This window comes from Chlorocebus sabaeus, chromosome 2 (genome assembly GCF_047675955.1).
Source record: "Chlorocebus sabaeus isolate Y175 chromosome 2, mChlSab1.0.hap1, whole genome shotgun sequence".
Taxonomy (NCBI): Eukaryota; Metazoa; Chordata; class Mammalia; order Primates; family Cercopithecidae; genus Chlorocebus; species Chlorocebus sabaeus.
Genome location: NC_132905.1, coordinates 62,864,428 through 62,891,364, shown reverse-complemented (window position 1 = coordinate 62,891,364; position 26,937 = coordinate 62,864,428). Strand labels below are relative to the sequence as shown.

The window sequence follows — 26,937 nt, the reverse complement described above, 5'->3', positions numbered from 1 at the left end:
CTTTCCCAGCGGCTGGTGGGTGGAGGTGTGCTTTGGATCTCCTACTTTCCAACCTTTTGGCAATTCTGACCTGGCTGCATACCTGGCTCCTGCCTTCTCTGCTGCCAGACCTTGGTTATACGGGCACCTCACACTATCTCAGCCTTGCCTCCTCTGCCAATGTTTGGGGCAGTCATTGTAACACAGGAGGAACCCACGTGCAGGCTGACCTCACCTGAAGGGATGGCTGGTGGCCCTGAAACAGTGTGCCTGTGCTGAAACCAGTGTCAGACTGTGAAGGACGCCCATGGCAGCCCTGGGTGCTTTACTGTGTGGTGCTATTGGAGGGGAAGCCACCATCTGCCTCAGAATAGAAATCCATTAAAAGTGGCTTTAAGAGGCTGCAGAACGCAGAATGGAGTAGCAGAATTTCCAGACAGATACACCTTGTCTCAAATCTTGGCTCTCAAAACCTTAGGAAAGTGATTTTCCCTTTCCTTATCTGCAGAAAAGAGGGCACATAACAGAATAGCTAAGCAGATGATATATGATAATGACACATGTAAAGTGCTTAATTCAGGGCTCGGAATAAAAAGGCAGGGTCTCTGCCCTGCACAAGTCAAGGGGTCCCTCAAAGCAGGTTTTGATAACCAGTAGCTATTACTGTTGATGGGAGTGTCTTTGTGTCCCTGGGGTAAGAGGAAATGGGAGGTGGAAGCACCCCTGAACATCAGGCAGCTTTGCTCACAGCTGGACGATTACAAGAGCCACTTTGATTTACCCAAAGGGATGCTATCTAGGTTAGGTGGAGCCAAGGATGCCACGGAGGAAGAACATGTGAGCAGCAACTGGGCCTTGACGTCAACAGCCCCGGGCCAGGCCTGTCCCCTCATGGATGCTTTCATGTCCTGCAGAGCTGCAAGGGACAGATTATCCCTGGGGGGCCATTGGCCCCATTACATAACTGACAGCTCAGCTTCCTGCTGTTGATGCGGCAGAAACAATCAAGAGATGGCAACAGCAGGTCACTGGGGAGCTTGTGGGACTTACAAAAAAAAATAAAATAAAATACCAGCCTTCCCCACCTGGGGAGGAAAACGCCTCAGAAAACACCAGCAGAGAGATGAGGCCCCAAGGGACATATCTCTTTGTATAAAGGTACCTAGAGCCACCAGGGTCTTCACAGTTGAAGACTGGGCTTCAATTTCCTGAGAGAAAAGAGAACCAAACACTCCGACTTTTCACTCACAACCCCCACCTCTTGTGAAGCTGTTTAGCACTAGTGAGATGGGGTGTGGCAAAGCTGTGACCCCTACTGTATGGGGTCTCAGGGGTTCAGGGGTTCTGGATCTGCCTGGATCAAAGAATTGATCATCAAGAGACACCATCTCGACCCCACGATCTCTCTGCTCTTAATAAAACCTCCAATCTTACCCACTTCAGGGTACAGCTTAGCATTTTCCGTCTCCCATCCTCCCTTTGGGAAATTCAAGGCTCTACCAAAGACTAAGCAGGGATCAGCTTGTGGGGTGCAAAACCAAACCACTGCCTTCGACCCCCTGGCAGTTACACCTTCCCATGAAGGAAGAACCTTCCTTGCTTCTACTTTCCTTTAGGCTCCCTGGCTGCTCATCACCATACTCTTGACCTTTTCAGAGTAGGAGAGGAACTATCTCCTCTTGAAGCCTACTAAGTGTTCCATACCACGCATCTCATGATGCTCTGGGTTTGGTGGGCAGGAAATTCCATCTACTTAGATGCTCAGTTATTTGTTGAATTCAATCAGGAAAACATTTTAAATTTAAAGATGATTCAATGAGGCAATACACCAAACTGGTTAAAGCCATGGACTGACTCCTAGGTTCAAGCCTAGGCTTTGTCCCTTCTTAGCTCTGTGACTTTCAGGAATTTACTTGAAAATAAGTAAAGGAATTATTGGTCATAAAGCACTCAGCCCAGGGATGACCATGAATCACTGCTGTTTTGGTCATCTTTGGCACTGCCGCCCTTCTTCACAGCCTTACCCCTCAGGCTGCCACACTCCTCAGCCAGGCACCAGGTACAGGCAAGGGAGGGCAGTCCTGTAAGGCAGGAGCTAGTTCCTGGCCATCCTGAGAGCTGGGTCAGGAAGTCATAGAGTGGACCTATCCAGTACTGGGGGTCCCAACTTCTCACCTCAAACCATTTTAAAATTTATCCTCCAGAGACTGTTTTGAATACTTTGCTGTTTAAAACAAACCATGTTAATTAAGCATTTGTTTTCCATTTTTTAGTATCACTACTGATTAACTTGATAGCTATAGTGTAACAACACAGTTTGGGTGTAATTCTAGCACAAAGCAAACAAATTGGTCATTGAATTGGGCTTGTATGGTTTCAACAGGTAAATACGCTCTGACTGTCAGCTAAGCCGAAAGGGCTTGTGAATTCCTGTCTTAGATTAGGGTTGTACTAGAGGTCTGGGGACACCTGGGGTACAATCTGAGATCTTGCAGAATAGAAGTGAAATCTGAAGCGTAGGTCAAGGGGCCAATCCAGGTAACCCAGTACGTTAGCCCAGAGTCACATCTTTGGACCCCAGGCAAGGGATAAATGTGTCATCTATTACTTCAACAAGAAATTAGGCCTGATTTCCTTCTCTGATGTTAGGCAGCTACCAAGATCTCATATGGAACTAGAAATACTTTCTGTGACCCCTCAGGTCACACCAACATCTGATTTCCTTCAGTAGGCCTTAGTTGCCCACTCCAAAAAGACGTCATTCGAGGGCTTTGGCTTCAAAAGGCCCTAGTAACGGAGGTTTGTATATCAGACAGTAGACTTGGCCATGAATGCAGATTCCCTCATCCCACAACACTCTCCCTGGTAACACGTGGGCGGAGGCACCTGGAACATCAGTTTGGCTGGCTTCCTGCTTGGGGTGAAAGACTGTGGCTAGCTGGTAGAAACCATTAGGAATTATTAAATATCTTTCAAAAGTGACAAATAAGAAAGAGATCAGACCCATCATTGAGTGATCTTTAAAAATAGATACACTTTTCTAGAACAAGTGATTGGACAGGGTGGGCCTTGACTACATCTTTGTTTCAAAAGAAAAGCTATTTCGCAATCCACAAAGTGAAGCTACCAAAGACCACTGTCTTCAGAGGGAAACGGAAGCCAACACTTCTACCTAGGCCAAAGTGTGGATCTAAACAATGCTACTGTATTACAATTAATTCCAACTGTTTACACAGGGCACTTTCACAACCTATTGTGATCCCCCCAACAACCTCAATAAGATATATAGGATCAACTCCATTTTATAGATAATAAAACTGAGGCCCTCATAAGTGGAATAATTTGCCTAAGGCCACACAGTCAGGAAAACGCAGAAATAAGACTCCATCCCTGCATTGTTACTAGACATCACTTCAGGGGAATCCCAGGTTTCCAAACCAAATGCATTTCCTTTTATTTTTGCAAAAAACTAAAACTAGTTAGCCCTAACTTAAATGTGACTCTGAAATCTATAATCCTAAAACACTGAGGTGTTTTTTCATCATGGTGGTATAGGCGTCAAGTGTGTTTACTTATGCAACTAGAGTTTTTTGTTGTTTTTTTTGTTTTATTTTGTTTTGAGACAGGGTCCCTCTCTGTCGCCCAGGCTGGAGCGCAGTGGTGCGATCTTGGCTCACTGCAACCTCTGCCTCCCTGGTTCAAGAGATTCTCATGCCTCAGTCTCCCAAGTACTGGGCCCATGGCATGTGCCACCACACCTGGCTAAGTTTTGTATTTTTAGCAGAGACCAGGTTTCACCATGTTTCCCAGGCTTGTCTCAAACTCCTGAGCTCAAACGATCTGCCCCTACTCAGCTTCCCAGAGTGCTGGGATTACAAGGCATGAGCTACCACACCCAGCCTATTTTAATTTTTAATAGTACAAACATCCACAGATATAACCCAAAACAAAAGCTCTTTGGAGTCTGTAAATTCAAAAATGTAAAGAGGCTTTCAGACCAAAAACTTTGAGAACTACTGGTCTATTCCCTCACTGTCTCCAATTCCTCTCCTCTTCCCCTCTCAAATCCACTCTAGTTACAGGTTTCCCCATTACTCCACCAAAATTGTTCATAAGTACTGATGCTTTCCCATTTACTAAATCCAACAGGCAATTCCTCTCACTCAATCAACTAGCAGATGATGCCACAGCTGGCTCCCTCCTCCTCTTGATGTCTTTTCCCCTCTCTCTGGCTCCTTCCTTTCTTCCCACCCTCAATGTTGCACCGCCTGGACCTCACTCCTCTGACCTCCTCTTGTCTATTACCCACTCCAGTACTGTGGCAAATCTCTAAATTTGTATCTCTTGGCTGGACCCCTCCCTTGAACTCCAGACTCATCCAACTGTCTACTCTACACCTGTAGTTGGATTCTAAATAGGCATGCCAAACTTTCAGATAACTAAAACCTAACTTTCTCCTGCCAAACCTATTCTTCCCAATGCCTTCCCCACCTTATTTAATGGCAGCTCAATATTCTTCCAATCACTTAGGCTGACACCTTGAAGTGATGATTAATTCCTTTCTCTCATACCTCACATATGATACAGCCGGAAATCCTGCCGGCTCTGACTTCAAAAAAAACCCCCCAAAATCCAATAATCACTTCTCTGTTCCACTGTTTCAAGCCATCGTCATCTCTCACCTGGATTACTGCAACAGCCTCCCACCTTGTCCCGTTATTTCAAGATGCAAAGTGATCCTTTCAAAAGAGCAGATACCACACAGCTGAAAACATCCCCATGGCCTTCCCTCTTATCCAAAAACACAAGCCAAAATTTCTACAGAGGCTTACGAGGCCTACTACTTGGCTCCTGTTATTTATCTCTTCCTATACACTCCTTGCTCACTCTAGCCAACTTTCAGGACCTTCGCAGTGGCCATTACCTCGGTCTGAGATGCTCTCTCCTCAGAAATCCTTGCGACTCACTCCCTCAACTCCTTCCAACATTCGCTCAAAGGTCACTGTCTCTGGGAGACCCACTCTGATATCTTCCATTTAAAAGTACAACCCCACCCTTCCCTGCCACCCAAGCTTCATATCTCCCCTACCCTGCTCTACTCTTCTCACCCTACCCTCTCACCGCACCCAGCACGGAGCACTTTCTTGTACATTACCTATGGGTACTGTCTGTCTTCCCAATAGAATGAATGTTAAGCTCCGCACTGCAAAAATTTGTTTCGTTCACTGTGTCTAAAATGGTACTTGGAAATAGTTTCCAAAGAACATGTTGAACAAATAAATGAAATTAGCTTGTCTATCTACAAAACTTGGCAGGAGAAAGGGAGGTCAGACTCAATGTTCTTCCTGAATCAAACCTCAGATTCTCTGACCAGTCAGATACAGCTCATCTACACAACTGATCTGAAGCTTCTGGCAACACAGGGTTTGGCTCTGGTCACAGACCTGGCCCAGACCCACAATTCTAAGTGCCCACCTAAGCCAGGGGAGGATAGGCCATGGTCAAATTGGCACCACTAGTACTGTAAAGATTAGCTATAAAAGCCACAAAATGAATTAACAAAACAGCCTGGGAACTCACCAGTAACCATATTCCTAATCTTTCCCCCTCTTCTCAAGGTCACCTGTTTCTCCTAGATGAAGCAATCACTCCAATTTAGCCAAAACTCTGCCCTGCTAAACAGCACAAATCTCAAGTGTGGATATCCAAATGGAAGCCCTGATCTCAATTAGTTATGACAACCCCATAATCGTAACCTAAATTCAGGTCCCTCTTCTAAGGACAACCTTCCTACGCCAGAGCAAATCTGAATTTTAAGAGGTCTTTCAAAAGCAGAAAGGATGCGATGGAAATGGGAAGTGACAGCACAAAATACACTGAAAACACTGTCTAGCCAACCCTTTCGGTTTCTAATATAGCACTAACCTAAACCTAGCTTTGGGTAGTGCTGTTCTCCTACCCACGGGTGGTAGGACCAATTGACCCAGCACCTGGAATACATGTTTGTGGAATGAAAGAATTAAACCTAAGTGACTCACTCCAGAAATACATTCACTGAGAACACTGCACACGAAACCAAGCTCAACTTGGTATGAGCCAACCCCACCTAGAAACCAGAGGATAATGAAGGGAAAGGGAGGGAACCCACCCAAGTGATGGAAAGCTCCGTGCCTTATGGCTCCTAAGGCTCCCTGTGACCACTAGGAGATCAGCACTAGCTCCATCACCTCATCAAGACCAGCACAGTGTAAGAGCAGCTTACTTCTAGCTTACCATATTAAGGGAAAAGGGGGTGGGGGATGCTTGATAAGATATACCCATCCTTAATTTAGTAGGATCTGGGGTAAATTACTTAATCCCTTGCAGGGCTGTAAAGGTGAAACAAAATGGTACATGTGAAACTACCTAGCATATATGCTGGTCAATTTTCTCTTACACATACATTAAACTTCAGTCCAATTGAACTATTCTGCTGTTCCTATAAATACACCTTTGGGTTTTCCAGCTCGATTTCTGTCTACACTGTTCCCTGTCCTAATTTCCACGTCTACATTCCTCATTAACCCAAATTGGTCTAGTCTCTCAAATGTGCCAGGCTCCCTCTGGTTTCAGGTCCTTTGCAGAGGTTGGTCTGTCTGGGATGCTCCCTCACCCCCAATTCCCTCCTCTTGACTCTGTGCATCAACACCCGAAAGATCAATTTCCCTGAATACCTCTTCTCCTTAAACAGCTATAAAACAATTATGATTGGAAGAATCAGACCTAGTGACTCACTACAAAAATACTTTCATTGAGAATACTACACATGAAACCAAGTTCAACTTGGAGTTTCTCTCCCTAATTAAGATGCAGAATTCATGACGATGGGGAAAGTCTCTGATTTGGCTTATCATGTCACCCCAGAGCCTAGCACAGTACAGTCATGGGTCGCTGAACAATGGGCTGCTTAACGATCTCTGAGAAATGAGTCACTAGGCAACTGTTGTGTAATGTCAAGAGTGTACTTACACAAACCTAGATGGTGTAGCCTACTATACACCTAGATGACATGTATGGCTTATCATTCCTGGGCTACAATTCTGTACAGCATGTTACTGTACTGAACACTATAGGCAGTTGCAACACAATGGTAAGTTTTCATGTATCTAAACACAGAAAAGGTAACACACTGCATCATAATATGCACTGTAACATTACAACAGCTGCATCACTAGGTAACAGGAAAATTTCAGTTCCATTATAATCTCATGGGACCACCATCATATATGCCATTCCTTGTTGACCACAACGTTGTTCACACGGAGCATGACTGTACTTGACAAAGGAAAGCTCGCAATAAATTTTTTTTTTTTTTTTTGAGACAGAGTCTGTCTCTGTCGCCCAGGCTGGAATGCAATGGCGCAATCTCAGCTCACAGCAAGCTCTGCCTCCTGGGTTCACGCCATTCTCCTGCCTCAGCCTCCTGAGTAGCTTTCTTTTGACTACAGGCGCCTGCCGCCACGCCTGGCTAATTTTTTGTATTTTCAGTAGAGACGGGGTTTCACTGTGTTAGCCAGGATGGTCTCGATCTCCTGACCTCGTGATCCGCCCACCTCAGAATAAATTTTTTAAATAAGCAAAGACTTCTACATAAATATTCACTAATACATTCTTTATAGTATCTAAAATGGAAAAAATGTTTTCTAAAGTAGGAGAATGGTTAAATTATGGTACATATAACGGGAATGTCACACCGTCCCTGAAAAGCCATACTTTTAAAGTACGACATGGAGGAATGTTCAGATTAGTAATGAGTAAAAAGAGAAAGACCTCAACCAGCTAGGGCAAGATCTAAACTATGCAGAACTGGATGTGTGAGTAGGTGGGATACAATTAGAGGTAGAGTTTATTCTCTGAAAAACTGTTTGCCTCTTACGCACATTTTCTACAGTGAGCATTTATAATGATGAGAAAGAGTGTTTCTTAAAAAAAGGGAGATTCAGCTTAAACGCAACCTCCTCTCAGAAGACTTCTCTAGACTTTCCAAGTTGTACTCAGATAATTGCACATTTCTCCCATCAAGACATGGGGGGGATCTTTGATAAGAAGCACTTAGTTTTCTTCAACTTTGTAGTCCCCCCACAACTTCACAGGGCCCATCCCAGGGTCCAGAATGAAGAACCCAGTACAAGAAGTGGGCACACAGGAAAAAAAAAAGGGAGGCTGGGCATGGTGGCTCACGCCTGTAATCCCAGCACTTTGGGAGGCTGAGACTGGCAGATCACTTGAGGTCAGAAGTTCGAGACCAGCCTGGTCAACATGGTGAAACTCCTTCTCTATTAAAAATACAAAAATTAGCTGGGCATGATGGCAGATGCCTGTAATCTCAGCTACCCGGGTGGCTGAGGCACAAGATTCACTTGAACTCGGGAGGTAGAGGTTGCAGTGAGCCGAGATCCTGCCACTGCACCCACTATGCTCCAGTCTGATCGACAGAGTGAGACCCTGTCTCAAAACAAAAAACAAAAAAACAACAACAGAAAGCACTCACCTAGTTTAAAATCACCCAAAATGCTTAGCCCTGAATTTTAAGCAGCACATGTGACCTGGTCCATTCTGGTTTCAAGTTCAAAGGCATCAGGCCGGTCCTGTGGGTTAGCAGCTAACATATCTTTCAAGAGCTGCTTGATCCCCTCAGACATGGAAGTCCTGCGTTTTTGGGGGATGTGCAACTCCATCTTTGGGTTTTCTAGCAGCGCCTCACCAACAGGGACGATCTCAGTCCCCTGTTTAATGTAGGTCCCCAGGAGCTCCTTCTTGGTCTCAGAGTCAATAAAAGTGATTCTTTCTATCATTGCCCAGATGATAATGCCCAGGGCAAAGATGTCCGCCTTGGCTGTGTAGTGTCCCTCCCAGACTTCAGGAGCCATGTAGAAGTCCGAGCCGCAGGCTGAGGACAGCCAGTACTTATTCACATTCACATTTTTGTTGTCTTGATTGCCCTCTTTGCCTCGGGGTGCCAGCCCAGCACAGACCTTGCTTAGTCCAAAGTCGGCCACTTTGAGGATGGGGGTGCCAGACCGCTCTGTGATGAGGATGTTGTCTGGCTTCAGGTCCCTGTGCACAATATGGTTTTTGTGCAGGAAGGCAATGGCGCTTGTGAGCTGTAGCATGAAACTTTTGTTGGTGGCTGGGTCCGGCCTCCGGGACAGGACATACTGATTCAGGTCTCCACCTTCACAGAACTCCATGACAAACCAGAGATAGCAGGGCTCCTCACCATAACCCAGGATCCTTTCTCCTAAATCAAAGAAGACAGGAAGGCGCTTGAGTGAGATGGACATAGTCACACTTCTTTTGAACTAAAGGACGCAGTGTATTCAAGAGTGACATTGGTGACAAACAACTGCTCCAAGGGGACCCGCAAAACTGGCACTGAGTCCCTTTCTACTCACACAGAACAAGTCAAGGTATGACATGGGCACCAGGGACTGGTGTCAGGCACCTGGGTTTGGAATGAGGCCCAGGTGGAAACTCAGGTGTTACTGCTGTCTGGTGGACCGCAAAGCCTTTTTGTTTCATTATACTGTCTCCAAACAGGCACTGCCATACCACCCACACCTCCCAAGGTTGCTGGGCAGATGGGACAAGGAAAAGCATGCAAGAAGGCTGTCACGGGTCTGCTGCTTCTAATATCATTGTTACTCCATGCGGAGCAAATGACCTTCCCTCTTTTTTTTCCTGACTTACAGAAGGATTCTTGCTAACGTACCTAGAATGGCACTACCATTTCCTTTATTTCAGAGGCACGCTCCTACAATTTCCTTGGTTTACTTCAGAGGCACACTCCGATCCATCAATATTTGCTGCGAGCCCACCATATGCCTAGCACAAGTTAGCTACATAACATGCCCTGTCTCTATGAGGCTTAGTTTCAAGGAGATGACAGGTATCCACAGCAGCAACCATCAAAAGCCGTACATCTCCATCAGAGTCAACACCTACACACAGTGAAATGGGGGCAGGAGCCGCCAGATCTAAAGGTGTCAGAGGGGGCAGGACTGAACTTACCCTGTAAAAAGGCAGGCAGTAGATCAGTGGGGGAGCAGGAAGGTAATTCTAGGCTGAAAGATGGAATGGATGATGGAACACACGGACAAAAAGACCAGAAAGGTGTAAATAGGAAGGCTGGTGGGAACAGCAGAGTCTAAAGTCGATGTACAAGATAAGATTTAAATTGTGTGGGCTTGAAACTCTAGGAAAGCTGGTAACCAACCTCTCCAAGCAAATCTCAATATTCTTTATAAAGCAATTGACAGTCCAGTGAATCTTTATGTGGATGTTGTTTGATGACTACAACTGCTCCCGAAGCTAAGTCTAAGAAGGCAGATGTTTTATCTCACTGATGAGGAGAGGCTGGGCCTGCAAATGTGCTGCCTTGCTCTGGGTGGTCACAAGGTTGTTTGTAACTGAGCCAGGACCTGAAGAGAAATCCTCTCTCTGGCCCCAGTATGGAGTATCCATCCTACCAAAAATGACTGCACTTCCTCAGATAGCTTCTGGCAGAGGGTTCCTTTTACTAGTCATTTACTCTATTATAATGAAAAGCAGTGATCTAGGTGAGACTCTGCTAACCCAAACAGCCCTGAAATTACCAAGGCACACAGTCTACTAAAGCCAGTGGTCTGAGTTCTGGGTTGGACCAAGACGATGTGACGTAAAAAACGAAAGCTTGGGCCCGGCGCGGTGGCTCAAGCCTGTAATCCCAGCACTTTGGGAGGCCGAGACGCGTGGATCACGAGGTCAGGAGATCGAGACCATCCTGGCTAACACGGTGAAACCTCGTCTCTACTAAAAAATACACAAAAAAACTAGCTGGGCGGGGTGGCAGGCGCCTGTAGTCCCAGCTACTCGGGAGGCTGAGGCAGGGGAATGGCGTAAATCCGGGAGGCGGAGCTTGCAGTGAGCTGAGATCCGGCCACTGCACTCCATCCTGGGCGACAGAGCGAGACTCTGTCTCAAAAAAAAAAAAAAAAAAAAAAAGCTTTAGGTTTTTTATCACAATCGGATAGACCTCACTTCCCTTGTAATTATATAATTTATTTGCTTATATTACTCACAATCAAAGTAACACAGGTAGAACCAGTTTAGGGCAGATGTTTTTTGTTCTTTTCAAATCAGTTATTTCCCCTCTCATAATCCTCTATCTAGGTCATGGGCAGAGGCCCTCTATGTAAAAATACTGCACAATGAAGCATCAATCTGAAGCACAAGTCAATCTAGATGCTAACGACCCACAAAAAGGAGAGCAAGAAATGTGTATTAGAGGTAGAACCAGAAAGGAAAAGATTAAAAAGCCATCCAGTTCCCTTTGCAAAGGTCACATCAGAAAACACTGAAACTTCTGGTGGGAGAATAAAGAGGAATGATGATTATTTTATATACAAAGTTAGTAACTATGGCAACCTAAGGAAAAAGAAAACAAGTCTGCAAAACAGACTATAATCTAAGTCCAGGTTATGAGAATCCAGGGAAAGAAAAAACGGTAAAAAAAAAAAAAAAGACCCCAAAGTTTGTGAGTGGTTGGGGGAGATTGGACCCTCGGACTGAGGAGCTGTTCTGAGGAAGGAGCTAGACTCAGGAGATGCTACAGGAGGGGCTGTTTGTTGAGAGGAAAATTCTGGACAGGAAGAAGTATTCTCAGAATCACACTCAGCAACAGTGGGTATGACAGAATGGAAAACTGGGAGCGCAGCTCTTTGTCCCAGATACAAAAGTGTTATTATTTTTACGAGTCAAGGTCTCACTCTGTCGCCCAGGCTGGAGAGCAGAGGTGCGACCATAGCTCACAGTGGCCTCCAACTCCTATGCTCAAGTGGTCCTCCCGCCTTGGCTTCCCGACGTACTTCCATAAGAAGTACTTTTGAGGCCGGGTGCAGCGGCCTCAATAGTCCCAGCTTCTCAATAGCACCCAGCCTCAAAAGTACTTCCTTGCGCAGGAAGGGCCCGTGGACTTACTTCATGAGAAGCAAGGAAAATACAGTGAGACTGAGGTGTGATGAAAAGATGGCTAGAACCCTGGGCAAGTCCCTGAACCTCTCTGAGCCTCAGTCTTTTTGGTACTTCAGTCTTCACATCCATCAAATGAGATAATGAAAGTATACCACATGAGTACTGTGAATTAAGTCAGATATGAACTACATTTGGCAAAACATAAGATCTTTTTGGGGAAATGAACCACTGACCATCACCAACATTATCATTTCCACTCAACCCCAACCAAATCCTTGGAAGTCACCGATTTCAATAATCCCAGTGCTGTAGGCCATACAAGTAAGTTTTTACATGTTAGGCAAAAGATGAAATTTAGATCATCGAATAAAAATGGATTATTCCATCTAAGACATCACACTTCTTAGGCTGTAACAGCTGAAACCCATGTTCTAGGTAGACCAGGTTACTCCTATTTGAAGTGATCCCTCTCCCTAGGCCTGCTGCCCCCACAATCTCTGCAGGTACAATTGAAATGTGCACCTTAAGGCTAGCTGCAATGCCAATCTATCTTACACTCACCTGATTTCCCAGTACCTTCCCTCTTCTGACCGGCCAAGGCCCTAGTTTCATATTTTTATTTTAGTTTTTGTTAAATTATACCAGATATCCTGGTCAGCAATCTATGGCTTAACTCTTCTACTTAACCCTGAGAAATGCTAGCACATTCTGCAGATGTTTTGAGGTCGGGGGACTAGATTTCTTACTCAGTCTTCCGGCCTCCCCAGGGAGACCTACAGTCATTTCCAAGGTGCCTGTGCATTGAGGAAGGGAAAGTAACGAAACTTTAGTGGATTACTGAACACTAGTTCCAAAAAGACACCAATTCCCAAAGAACCAAAGTGTCACTGCGGTCCACCAGTCAGAACAGGACTGATGGAGGGCAGGTGATCCATGGAGTTTTAGCTCAGGCCCAACTCACAGCGGGCCCCCGACCCCACCCACAACTGTGGGTATTTCCCCAGTTTCAGGATATATAATTGCAATAGACATATGCAGCAACCACTAAAATCCCCACATGAAATTCAGTTTTTTGAGCTGAGAGGAACAAACAAAATTTACTTAAGTTTTATAATTCCCTTGTCCGGTATAATCTGACAGTTGTATAAGATTAATAAGAGTTACAAATTTAGCTTACTTCCCAGAGAGGGAGAAAACAGACAGGTTATTTGGCCATAGTAAGGATTTGAGGTAAATTAGCCTGTGAAAGCCTACTGGGTTCCAGGTACTATTTTAAAAGTTTATTATGCAAGTTGTCTCATCTTACCAGGCACCATTTTACAGGTGGGGCAACTAAGGCTGAGAAAGGCTTCAGAGTCTGCCCAAGGGCGCTGCCATGAGTAACTGGGGAGGATAGGAGACAGCCCCCACAGCAAGGTCCCCCCCAGACCATGCTGCCTCCCAGCTCACAGAGGGCTAAAAAATGTACTTCCGAGAGCCAGGTCTGCCTTTGGGGACAGTTTTCCTACCTTTCCCTCAAGTCTGACAGTCAGGCGACCATAATATAAATTAGGTATTTCAAAACATATCCTATGCCAGTTCACGGGGAGAGAAGATGCTTAAACCCAAGAACAAAACCAAGCAGGTGTCTCGCATCACATTAGTCATGGAAATTGATCAGTAGTGCTGAAGCTCCCAATAAAACATGGCTTGCTTCGCTGAAAAACGTGAGGCCAGCAGGCTTAGCATAAGGACAAGCCAGTAGGAGCTTTGGAAAGACAGGCACTTCCTGGAAAGAAATACAAAATGCTCTGGATTTTACAAGCCTATCCTTAAGGCTCCTCCAGAAGTTAGATTTCCAGGTTTTAGTCAACGCCACTTAAACAATTTCTGAGCACACACTGCTCTTGAGACACAGAGGTGCAGTGAGATGAGGGGCACCCCTGCCCTTACATAGGCTTCTGGCCATTAGAAGCAGAATGACTACAGCTGTAAGAACTAGGCAGCAGGCCCAGATCTGCCAGGAGTCGGGAGAGAAGCTGGGATGAGAGGAAGGCAAGCTGAGAATAACTGCAAGAGGCCCTGCAGCTGTGTCTCCCAGGATGCGGGGAGTGGGCACAGGAGCACCAGGGTGTGCTCCAGGGACACAAGCAGTCTAGGTAATCACAGAAGAGTTCCAGTGAATGTGCCGCAACGAGGCTGGAGCGCTTCTAAGGCGGATTTAGACTCCAAGAAATGGGAAGTGACCGAAAGTTCTTAATATATTTTATTTATTTACTTATTTTGAAACGGTCTAGCTCTGTTGCCCAGGCCGGAGTGCAGCCAATCACAGCTCACTGCTGCCTCTATATTCTGGGCTCAAGGGGGCCTCCCGCCTCAGCCTCTTGAGTAGCAGGGACTACAGGCATGCGCCACCATGCCTGGCTATTTTTTTCTATTTTTTGTAGAGACAGGGTCTTCCTATGTTTCCCAGGCTGGTCTTCAACTCCTGGGCTCAGGCAATCCTTCCACCTCAGCCTCCTTAAGTACTGGGATTATAGGCATGAGCCACCACGCCTGGCCACTGACGTATTTTAGAGATATGTTGCTTACAGAATCTACAAGTCACCAATTTCAAGACATACCATTTAAGTAAGCCATATAGGCTACTGACAACACTATGGACACACCATTGACTAAGTCAACCTCTGATTTCAGAGACGTTAACTTGTGAAAAAGCATATATTCAACAATGAAACAAGTTTCTTAAGGAGGCATGAGGGGTTGGCGATGGAAGACAGACTAGTGGCTGACTGACTTACCAAGAGGCTCTGAAACCCGGTGAAGTGAAGTCTGGCAAGGGAGGAGGTGAGAAGAGGATGTGAAAGGTCTTAGAAGTTTAGGATAAATAAAAATTTAATAACTTGTCACGTAAGACAGAAAGGAAGAATTCAGAGTATCTATTCAGATAGTAATTACATTTCCTCTCATAGGTGAGGAGACTCAGGAGCAGATTAAGTAACTTGCCTCGTTGAGGGCAGGACCTTGAGTTTCATAGCCTAGATTCTCAGCAGAAGCACTGCAATTGCCTCAGTGCCAGCAGCAAAATCGCACACCTGGATGTGTTAGTTCCCACAGTGGACTCTGATGCATGTCCACAAGAGTTTAATGTTCATCCAGTCCCTCGTGATGGTCCAACCATACAACATGCAGATTTGTCTTTCAGCAGAGGACTAATCAGGACTTTGACTTATGCACACTAGGATGACAGCAATTCAGCAATACATATAGGAAGTCTTAAAAATGCTCAATCCATTTGAAAGAAAAATCCCACTTGAGGAATTTATTCCAAAAGTGTCAAAAAGACACAAACAAGCCTCCCCACCCAACAAAAAAAACACACACCAAACACTAGAAACACTCAGAACTGCTATGCCATACAGAGTAAGTCAAAGTGGAGGATTGGAAAACTGTCCAAGAATGAGAATGAGTAACAGTTAACTATGGTAATACCAACTGGCTGAAAGTTTTAAAGTATCATTATACTTCAACAAAAGTTTACTTAAAAAGTCAAAAGAGAAAGTCACATAGCATGTAATAAGCAAGTTTTAATGTGAAGGGGGGAAAAAGGCAGAATATTAAAATTATAAAGTTATGTCTAAGAAAAAGGATTAGAGGGAACCCCGAAAAACGAAGTTTGAATAAATTATGACCATAGCCATCCCTGTTTAATTAGGAGTTAAAGAACTGGCTCAGGTGAAGATCTGTCCTGAGAAGCTAAAGACACAGACCCATCCTGGCACGTCTTCCCAAAGAAATATGAGCATGTGGACCAAGAATTGGTCCCATTCTCAATGATTTTGGGCTGTTATGTCATTATAAAGAGGCTGGGTACCATAGCAACACCACAGGGTGTGTCCAAAGTACTTCCTAAGATTAACAGACTTGTTATGCTGGCTGCCAGGGCAAAACAGTGTCCAGAAGAGGACAAGAGTAAACCCACCGGCCAGACAGGGGCTGTAAAGCCAGCCAAGCCTGGGGTCAACATTCCCTCTACTACTTGCCCCCCGACTCCCCAATTACATAGCTATATGATCCTGGGCAAACTTCTTAGGACACTAAGAATCTGTTTAGTTTTTTATAAATTGAGAAGAAACACCTACATCACTGGACTGCTCTAAGGCTTAACTGTGACATACAAAGCACGCTGAATGGTGCCTGGACACCAGAGCAGACTGCTATTGGGTGTGAATTATGCTAATATCTCTGGACACCACTGGCAGCTGTCCAATAGTTATAAGGCAGCCTGTCAAGAACATGGACACTGAAAAGAGTATCTGGATGTAAACCTAGGCCCTGACCTTTCTCTAGTGTTGTGCTGGACAAGCAACTTGACCTTGATGGACATTGATTTTCTTGTCTGTAAGAACAAGTTATAAAAACAACTTTACAGTGGCAATAATCAAATGAGAAAAAGGAATACGAAAATACTATGAAACACTAGCTATTACTACTTGGAACATTACAGGGGTTTGCTAAAATGTAGAATCCACCAGCCAGGCAGAGAGTTGGGGCACCCCTAATCCAGGGCAGTCCGGGCTCAAGTATCTCTCTCCATATGCATGGGCCTTGCCACACACCTAAGCCTCAGCTCTTGCCAGGGTTGTTTCTGATTTACCCTTTTACAACTCATCCTTCATTTCCCCAGATTTAGTCCACATCCCTGGCAGCTGATTCCCCAGAGCACCTCTTACAGGCTGCAGTGAAGTAACATCTGTTGTACTGTAACCATCTCCCAGTAGACTGGGCACTCACGGTGGAATGAAATCAAGTCTCTGGGTTCCCCATGGTATACCACACGCACACCTAGGTGGTCGATAAGAGGGTGAAATAAATCAACATAAAAGTCATGAGCTGGAGAGGTGTAAAAAGAGAAAGAACATAGAAACTAGTAGTAGGGTATGCAGAATACACAAGTTAAAGACAACTAGGTCAGGATCCAGAATTTAGAAGTCACTAAGGAGGGTTCCTAGCCCTGAAGATATCGGCAAAGGCCATATTTGAGGTGAAAATGAACAGACTACTTCAAGTTCTACTTAGGAAGCACTCCTCGAGAGTTCACACTATGAAAGACCTTACCCAATTAACCAAAGCTGTTAATTAAGGAAGGGCTGCTTCTATCTCCTGAGGCTGGTACCTAAAATCCAATGCACATAAAAAGCAGTCGGTCAGGAGCAAGAAGTCTGTGTGGTTGCCTCAAGTCATTCAAGAGTAAAGCAGAGAGCAGGTGGGGTCCCTGGCAGCTGAGACACATAGAATGAACCAACAGAAATCAGCAGTGCCACAAGCACTGATCAATATACAACTAAAAACAAAGAGGAGCCATTAGTTTCTTTTTTTTTTTTTTTTCTGTTGCCCAGGCTGGAGTGCACTGATGCGAACTCAGCTCACTGCAACCTCTGTCTCCTGGGTTCGAGGGATTCTCCTGCTTCAACCTCCCGAGTAGCTGGGACTACAGGCGCCCGCCACCACGCCTGGCTAATTTTTTGTATTTTTAGTAGAGACAGGGTTTCACCACTTTGGCCAGGCTGGTCTCGACCTCCTGACCTAAGGTGATCCGCCCATCTTGGCCTCCCAAAGTGTTGGGATTATAGGCGTGAGCCACTGCGCCCGGCCTGAGCCATTAGTTTCTGACTAAAATATGATTATGTCCATTTTACAACCAAGAAAAACAGAATAACCTAGAACTTAAGCTACCTGTCCCAGCAGTACCCCACAGCGGTTAAGAAAGCATTCTCAAGTTTGAATGTCTGGGCTTGAATCCTGACTTGGTTACTTGCTTAGCTGTTTTACATTGGGCAATTTCATTAACCTTGGTACCTCACTTGCCTCACCTGTAAAATGAAGATAATCACCGTATTGACTTCACCTGATACATAGCAACCTGCAAGTTTCAACTCTTATTTACAGGGTGAAATTGGGACTAAAACCTTCTGACTCTGAGTCTAGCATTCTATTGTATTGCGTTAACTTACATTTCCCCAATGCCAGCCAGCTCTCTGCGTCTTGACCTGGAGGCTCTCTAAACTCCAAGACCCAAGTCACAGAAGAGGTTTCAGAGTTGCTTTCTAAGGGCCGGGGAGGGAATGGCCTTGCTCCGCTCCGAAGGTTCCCTAGGCGCTCGACAAGTTGGGGAAGTTTGAGGGCTGAAAACCTATCTACTGCTAAGACCCTGGTCTCTCCTATACTATTACAGTTCCTCCCTCAGTTACTTCCTTCCCCTGCTTCCCCCAATGCCCCCAACTAAACTCCCAGAGAACTGTACTGTTTTCTAGGATGCTACCACTTGTGACCCTGCATTATGTTCATGTGGGTGTAGAGTCCTCTACATGCCTCATGGAGAAGAACTCTGCAGAGCTTCTTATAGTAGCCCAGCTCAAAGCCACTGGGTGTGCAGGCAACGTTACTTTCCAAGGCCTGGGTTCCCAGCCACCTAAAGGCATTAACATCAAACAATTGGTAAAGAACAATTAGCGTCTTATCAAGTTGAGTGTAAGCTAGGCTCCCAGCTCTACCAAACTGCTACCTATTCTGTTGTATGAGTCTTGAGAGTTTGTCTTGGATTCGTATTTTTGTGTGTGTGTGTGTGTGTGTCCTCACTTACTATTTGTCGGAATAATCAGTGTGTGCCTTAGACAAAGCAACAGAATTTCTGACTGACAATGACTCAGGCTTGCCTGCTGTCTAAGTGGCAGTAATGTTTTACTTTGTTTTAGGCACATTCAGGACAGGCATTCTAGCAATGGAAAACAAGGGGATAAAAGCAAACTGTTGATGCCTTCACTCCTCTCTTTATGTGAGAAGTATTTCAAAGTTAAAAACATGGGCACCAACCCTTCAACCAAATAATTTACAGGATTGTAAATGTGGTTTTAAAAAGCCTGGGAGGCTGCTTTGAGTGCTATCACTAACTCATTGCGGATAAAGTTTTGTCCCTTTTCTGGGCTTCAGTTTCCTTCCTTGTGAAACAGGCAGCCAGGTCACACATTTACGACCTCTTTCTATTCCTCCAAAGCTTCTGCTGTCTTAACGCTTCTGGGCAGGACATGTTTGGTCTGTGCACAGAACGGAAGGAGACAATGCATTTAAGTCTCTCAAACAAAATGGGGTAAGACCAAGAACAGCATTTCAGGACATTTCTCTTTTTCATACTGGATTATTTTATTAGCCAAACAGTGAAACGGACTCACTTTGTCTCTTCACCTATCCACAGTCCTAGGCACCCTACTTTCAAGCCCACCTTCTCCCTAACCCCTGATTCTTTCCTCTTAATTCTTGTACAAAGCCCTAGGCTCATGAGTTGACTGGTCATTTCCTCCAGTGATCTTGAATAGCATTTAAGTCTTCCTCTGGCTCTCAAACTTTTCAAATATAAGTTCCTTTGGGGCAAGGGGTGGTGTGTTTTGCTTTGCTTTTTTTCTTTCCCTTCTAAATACCACAGCAGGGACTCAGCATTAGGTTTAGTTGAGACTTCAAGACAAATTCACACTTTTTGGCCTGTTTCAAAATCATTCTGAGTTTTAGGAGGCAGGGTCAAGGGTGACTGCAAAGAACTTTTCTATTTAATGAGAGGGCTGAACCAGGTTATCTCTAGGACTCCTTCCAGCTCTAACATTACTGGGTGGTATTTGCATGTGTAAACCCAGGGTCCCAGGACAGATCAAGACCCCTCAATTTTGGAATCCAGAATAAGGAAAGTTTAACTTCCAGTAATTTTGGTCTCTGTCCTCTATTTTAATATTAAGAAACAAAAATGATTACCTATTTACTACTTGAAAAATCAACACATTGCAAGTAAGCTTGAATGTCATTTTCATAAGCAGAAACACCACACATTTTCTTCACTGCTCTGTCTCTGAGCCCTGAATACCGTAGAGGTTCAAATATTTTCAATACAACAATCAACTGAAAGGGACGGATCCAATCTAGTATGTGGCCTAAAGCAAAAGATTTCATTCTTCTAGGTCTCAGTTTTAGTTCGCAAAGGGAGGATGAAAACACCAGTGTTTCTGTCAACTTGGTGTGCCTGACAACACAGAAAATAAGGTGTGTTCTATGGTGAAACAAGTTTGGGAAACTTGAGCAAGAACAATGTGAATCTTGAAGCGGGTGAGGGTAGAAGAGTACAGAACATGGTGTGAACTTATATGAGGCAGTGAATTCCTCCCTATGTGGAGCACTTGCTGACATTAACAGTTTGCACAGTGACCCTATGTACCTAATGTCATAGGTACATACTCACTATCTTACAATAAAGGAATGCTCCTCACAGGGTTCAAACAATTTGCTCCATGTTTTGTGTAGTCAGTCCTGGGAAGAGCCAGGAGGTCTAACCCCAAATCCATGGTACTAACCACTATGCTATGCTGCCATGGGTCACTTTGGAATTTTGACAAATTCTTTGGGTTAGGAAAGTCTACATAGTATTTATATGTTGACACAGTAGGCAAGAGCTTCAAGCTGAGGTTGAAGGTTCGAGACTGGCATCAATGAACTGAAGACACAGGAATAAACATTTGGCAAAGTGAAGTCCAACATCCCAAGGCAATCTTGTAGTAGGAAGTCCAGACCATTCATTGGCAGTAGAGGAGAAGACTGGGAAAAGTCTGAGAATAGAAGGACTTCAAAATAAGTGATGTGCTCCTAGAATATGGGTAAGATAAAAGAATATCCTAGGGAGCCTTTTTTTTTTTTTTTTTTTTTGAGACAGAGTCTCGCTCTGTCGCCCAGGCTGGAGTGCAGTGGGGCGATATTGGCTCGCTGCGAGCTCTGCCTCCTGCGTTCATGCCATTCTCCTGCCTCAGCCTCCCGAGTAGCTGGGACTACAGGTGCCCACTACCACGCCTGGCTAATTTTTTGTATTTTTAGTAGAGACGGGGTTTTACCGTATTAGCCAGGATGGTCTCCATCTCCTGATCTGCCCGTCTCGGCCTCCCAAAGTGCTGGGATTACAGGCCGTGAGCCACCGCGCCCGGCCTTTTTTTTTTTTTTTTTTTTTTTTTGAGACAGGGTCTTGCTCTGTCGCCCAGGTTATAGTGCAGGATCATAGCTCACTGTAGCCTCAACCTCGCAGGCTCAAGCGATCCTCCTACCTCTGCCTCTCGAGCAGCTGGGACTATAAGACTGTGCCATCACGTCCGGCTATTTTTTTTCTATTTTTTGTGGAGACCAGGGTCTCATTTTGGTGCCCAAGCTGTTCTCAAACTCCTGGGCTCAAGCCATCCTCCCGCCTCAGCCTCCCAAAGTGCTGGGATGACAGTTGTGAGCCATCGTGCCCTGCTGGAAGTCTTTTCAAAACAAAAACACTCACCCTGGGGAGAGGGCAGGCTTCTCAGAATGGATGGGGCAGGGACGGACTTTATAAAGTTACACATCTATTTGAAGGACTCCAGGTGATACTTATTCACGTTTCCAACTCCACTGTCAAACAACTGACTTGTAATGGGACAAAGCGTTCTCTTGGGAAAGAGACTTCCTACTACAAGACCGCCTTGGGATGTGGGACTTCACTTTGCCAAATGTTTATTCCTGTGTCCTCAGTTCATTGATGCCAGTCTCGAACCTTCAACCTCAGCTTGAAGTTCTTGCCTACTCTCTCAATCTTTAAGCTGTGCAAAAGCTCCAAACAAGGTCTTAGGAAACCACCTTCTCCAAACTCACCTCAAATCCTACCCATTATTAAAAGTTCATCCTCAGGGTACGGAGAACAGCATTACGCCTTTGAAAGGATCCAGGCCTTGAATCAAGACAGATCTGGGCTCCCGTCACTTAAGCTCTGAGAAATATAAGGAAACCAGAAGTCCAGTCTAACTTCTCTTTCAAGTGGATTAATCCTGATCAAGTTATTTGTTCACTTCTAAGTCTTAGTTTCTCTATTTATAGAAAGAGGATAGAACCTACTTTTGAAGTTATTACCTAAAAATTACTTCAGCACTAAGACCACAGCTGGGACTCGGATTAGTAAACTCTCTTCCCCTGGATCCTCCTGCCTCAGAAAGTCTCCTCAAACTTTCTACTGCCCCTCTCCTCCTCTCCGAGCAGACACTTAGCTACTGGTGGTATGAAAAAGGCTTGTAGGTACTGAGTAGTTAGGATGAACACATTCCCTAACTGCAGGTAAAACCCGGAAACTAAGATAATTAGTTCTTCCAGGACTGCAAGACCTCTTGCCTCAATGAACCCCATTTTCCTTTTAAGTAAAACCATTTGCCAGCCAGCCTCTGAGGTTAAAAAGATTAAGAACGTAAAACGGAGAAAAAAGATGTTGGATGCTTTGTTATGTGACAGCTCTCAAGGCCACCTGTGAGGGCTGTCAGCCTGCATGCCTCAGAGGACCAAGCCAGAAAACCGTCAGTTTGCTTGGCTGCCTGGGATGAAGGGCTGGGGGCCTCAGAAAAAAAGGCAGACGAGGAAGCCACAAGAGTTTGGGGTTTGGAGCTGGAGGGTGTCGGGAAACTTGGGAAAGCAAGACAGGCAGAGGGTGTGGGTGGGTCCAGTAAAGTTTTTTCTTTTTGTTTGTTTTGGGAGGGAAACAGAGAGGTCCTAGGGGGTGAGGGGACTCTGCAGCTTTGCTACTAACTGAACCCAACCCCTCCTCCACTCCCCGACGGATCTTAAAAATAGAAGACGTTTAATAACCATAGCTCACAAATGTTCAGCAGTTATTAAGTTAATGGTTAGCACTTAAACGAGCTCTTGTTATGGAAATACCAGCCAACGTTAGGCTCCAGGACTGATCCTGGGACCGGAGAAGAGAGAGGGCCGAAAGCCTGGAACCAGGAAAGGAGGGTGTGTCTGGGCACAGAGTGACAGGGACCAGGTCTGAGGCCTAGAAGAGCCGGGAACAGCGTGGGTCAAGCCGTCCGGAGAGCAGGGGGTCCAGGCCCTGCGTGGGTGGAAAGGCCCGCGGTGCTCCTACCTTTCAGTGAGGTCTCCACCAGGCGCAGGTAAAGCTGCGAGCTCTTGTTGCCGTGACTCATGCGCTGGGCTAGCCCGTTGCGCTGCAGGACGCACTCCTCAAACTGCACGACGTTCTGGTGGCGCCGCTTGAGGCTGGTGAGGGCCCAGAATTCAGCCAGCGCCAACTCCACGTTCTCCGGGGCGTCGCAGCGGATCTTCTTGACCGCCACCCGGGCCCCGCTGCGCCCGGCCACTGCCTCATAAACCACGCCGTAGCTGCCGCGCCCGATCTCCGCCAACAGGCTGTAGCGCGGCCGCGCGGACCCGCCACCGCCCTCCGGCCGTCGCCGCGCCAGGTAGGCCTCGCCCGGGGCCTCGGCCGCCACCGGATCCATGGCCTGGGCCGCCGCCGCCGGCCTCAGCTTCGTGCTGGGCGCCCGCGGCACTGGGCTTCGCCTTTTCCGCTCCGGGCTTTGTGTACCTCTGCGGGCGCCGTCCTTCCCCGTTTCCATGGCTGCGGGCGGCGGGGGGAGCAGCAACGGCGCTGCCCGGGCCCCCCCTGCCTCATCCCTCCGTCCGGCCCTGGGACGCGGAGGAGCGGGACCTTGGATTGTGACCTGCGGGCGAAAGAATCAGTTAAACGACCAGGCCGAGGCGGGGAGGCCAGGAGCGTAGGCCGCGGGGCGTCCCACCTCCTCCTCCCCCGGCCGCCGCGGCCCCTTTAAGACGGAAGCCACCACCGCTGATTGAACGGCGGAGGGGAGGGGAAAGCGGGAAAGACGGAACCACTGGGCAGCGGATCAGAGGGGGAACCGGAAAGAAAAGCAAAAACTCTCCGCTCTCTCTGTTAGCTTGTCATGTAGCGATAGGAAAAAGAAGAGCCAGCAAGCTTCACGCCTTCTGAAAACCGCCTTAGCACGCGATTTGGCCGGCAGAAATCTTTTTCTTTGCCTGGCCCCCTCCGTGACGCCCCTCCCCGCGCCCCGCCTTGTGTTCGCCCGCGTGTAAACAGTCCATTGAATTAAGCCCTAGCGGAGCCCAGCGGACCGACCCAAGTCCCCGAGGGCGGCGGGTAGAAGGGATTGGCTCAAAAGTTCGGCTTCTCGGAGCGCGACCGGCCGAGGACCCGATTTCCCTTCCCAAGCGCGGAGGCAGTGGCAGTAACTCCAGCCTCGGCGCTGGCCTTAAGTCCTCGAACGGCGCCCTTACCTGGCCCGCGCACCTCCACTTCCGGGCGGTCCGTTTCCCCCCTGGAGCCCCTGCCTGGGGATGGTCCGCTCCGGGCCTCGGCTGCCTCCGGGACCTAGCAGCGCGGGAGGTGGTGGCCGGAGCTCGGCGGGCAGCGGATCCTTCTGCTGCTGCGGCGCTCGCTGGGGAGGCCCAGGCTCCTAGACTCCCGTGGCTTTCCACGTGTTCGCGCCAGCTGAGCCCTTTACATAACCTCTTTATATAAGCTGCACCTCCCGCCGGCGCCCGGGCCAGCGGAGACTCCTGGTGGCCCATCCCCCGGGAGGCCAGCCGAGTGAGTCCTGCACCGCCCGGTCCTGCCAAGGTCGACGGAGCAGCCGCAGCCGAGCGCACCGGCACGCCTTGCCGAGACCCAATCACCGGCGAGAACACCCAGCCAACAAAAAATAGGCGCCAAATTCCCGTGATCCGCGGCGGGCTCCGGGTCTCCGCAGCGGCCCGCGCATCACCACCCCTTCTCGCCTTACCTGCGTGAAGACCAATCGTCCGCAGTAGGCGTCTAATAAATCTGATTGGGTGATGTCTTGGTCGTTTGATTCATATGTCGGGCCTGGGAACCTCAGGGACTGGGTTGGAATCCCGACCTTCCCTTCTACCAAGACAGTTATCTTGTGCAAATCATTGACCCACCCTGAGCATCCATTTCTCTGAGGATCCATTAAGAATGGGCCTTAATTCTCAGGAATGATAGACCCAAATGAAATACCTAGATGGACGCTAATTGGTGTGGGACTGAGTTTTAGTACTCAAAGCTCCATTTAGGCACAGATTTTTGAATATTTTGTTCTGTACTTTGTATTCCGATGTAGGCCTAGTGGGTGCCCAGTGTTTATTAACTGAATCTACGGATAATTATTGAACACCCGTAATGTGCTAGGCACCATTCTAAGTCGCTGATTAAGTCTAAGTTTAATAGACATTCTAAGTCTAATAGACAATGCAGTTTCTGCCTTGGTTGAGGTTCTGTGCCACTGCAGGAGACAAACCACATGGGTGGCCTTGGGCAAGTTAATCAACCTTCTTGTGTGTTTGTTCCTCACCTGTAAGAAGATTCACAGAGGTTATACAGGTAAAGCACTGACAGCCTTGCACACAATGTTAAATATTATTAAATAAATGCACAGGATAATTTTTGCCAGTGATAAGTGCGATGTAGAAAAAGAATGAGCTAAAGAGTGCTCACTGGGGACAGGCCATTTCTGATAATGTATTTGGTCGCTGAAAGCTGCTAACTGTTTTTGTGATTAAATTTCAAATTTACACGTAAATTTCAAGAATCGTAAAGATCATATGCTTTTCCACTAGAATAACAAATTTTTATATTTTGCTGCATTTCCATATCCTCTCGTATGTGTGTATATATACACAAATACATGTTGTGTGTGGATATCTATATGGTATATACCCCAAAAGAAAGGAAATCAGTATACGGTATATAGATATTCACACACACACACACACACACACATATAAAACGTATATAATTTTTACTACATCGTTTTAGAGTTTCCAACATCAAGCTCCTTTATCCCAAATATTTCTGTGTGTTTCCTTAAAAAAAGACATTATCTTGCATAATCTCAGTACAGTGGTCAGAAATCAGGAATTTTAACAATTATACAATTGTTTAATACACTCCATCCATATTTAAATTTTGCTAATTGCCCCAGTAATGTCCTTTATAGCTATTCCCCAGGATCCAATTCAGTATCACACGTTGCACTGAATTGTCATGCCTCTTTAGTTTCCTTCAATCTGGAAGGGCAGTTAGTTATCCAGCCTTGCTTTGTCTTTCATGACCTTGACATTTTTGAAGAGTACTGGCGAGGTATATTGTAGAATGTCCCTAAATTTTTATTCATCTGATGTTTTCTTATGATTAGATTCAGAGTATCCATTTTTCTCTCCTCCCCCCCGCCACCCACCCATCCCGTGCTATTCTGAGAGGGTATGCATTTTTTGGCAGGAATGCTACTGAAAAAAGTTGCCTCCTCAGGGCCTTTCATCAGGAGGCACATGACATTGTGTTTGTCCCCGTATTCCCGGTGTTAACTGCCATCCTTTGGTTGAGGTGGTGTAGGGGGAGGTACACTCCACCATAAAGTTACGATTTTTCCTTTTGTAAGTATTAAGTATTCTGTGGAAAGATATTTTGAGACTATTTAAATATCCTGTTCTTCAGACTCTTACCCACTGGTTTTAGAATTCATGGTGATTCTTGCTTGAAACAATTATTACGGTTGCAAAATGGTGATCAGAAGGTCTTTTTAACCATGACCATTAACCATCCCTACCCTCCCCCATCCTCATTCCCCCTCCACCCTTCCTAGCCTCTGGTAACCGTCATTCTACTCTCTGTCTCCATGAGTTCAATTGTTGTGATTTTTAGATCCCACAAATAAGAACGTGAGGTGTTTTTCTTTCTGTGCTTGGCTTATTTCACTTAACATAGTGATCTCTAGTTCCATCCATGTTGTTGCAAATGACTGAATCTCATTCTTTTTCATGGCAGAATAGTACTCCATTGTGTGTAAGTTCCACATTTTCTTTATCCATTCATCTGTTGATGGACGCTTAGGTTGCTTCCAGATCTTGGCTACTGTGAACAGAACTGCAACAAACACAGGAAAATCGAAATACTAATTTCCTTTCTTTTGGGTATATACCCAACAGTGGGATGGCTGGATCATATGGTAGCTCTATTTTTAGTTTTTTGGGGAACCTCCAAACTGTTCTCCATAGTGGTTGTACTAATTTACATTCCCACCAACAGTATATGTTCTTCACATCCTTGCCAGCATT

At 46.1% G+C, this 26,937-nt stretch overlaps 1 protein-coding gene across 1 annotated transcript in view; it reads right to left on the bottom strand.

Annotated features, from left to right (window-relative positions):
- The window catches only part of STK35 (serine/threonine kinase 35), a 46,953-nt gene extending 22,307 nt beyond the window's left edge, over positions 1–24,646 (bottom strand). Inside the window, exons 1-3 of the mRNA XM_007962370.3 lie at positions 24,097–24,646; positions 22,907–23,504; positions 8,510–9,259 (exon numbers count right to left, since the gene is read on the bottom strand). Of these exons, the coding sequence (XP_007960561.1) occupies positions 8,547–9,259; positions 22,907–23,504; positions 24,097–24,390 (1,605 nt within the window). The 5' untranslated portion in view covers positions 24,391–24,646 and the 3' untranslated portion in view covers positions 8,510–8,546. The remainder of the gene's footprint in view (positions 1–8,509; positions 9,260–22,906; positions 23,505–24,096) is intronic.
- Positions 24,647–26,937: the final 2,291 nt, after the last annotated feature.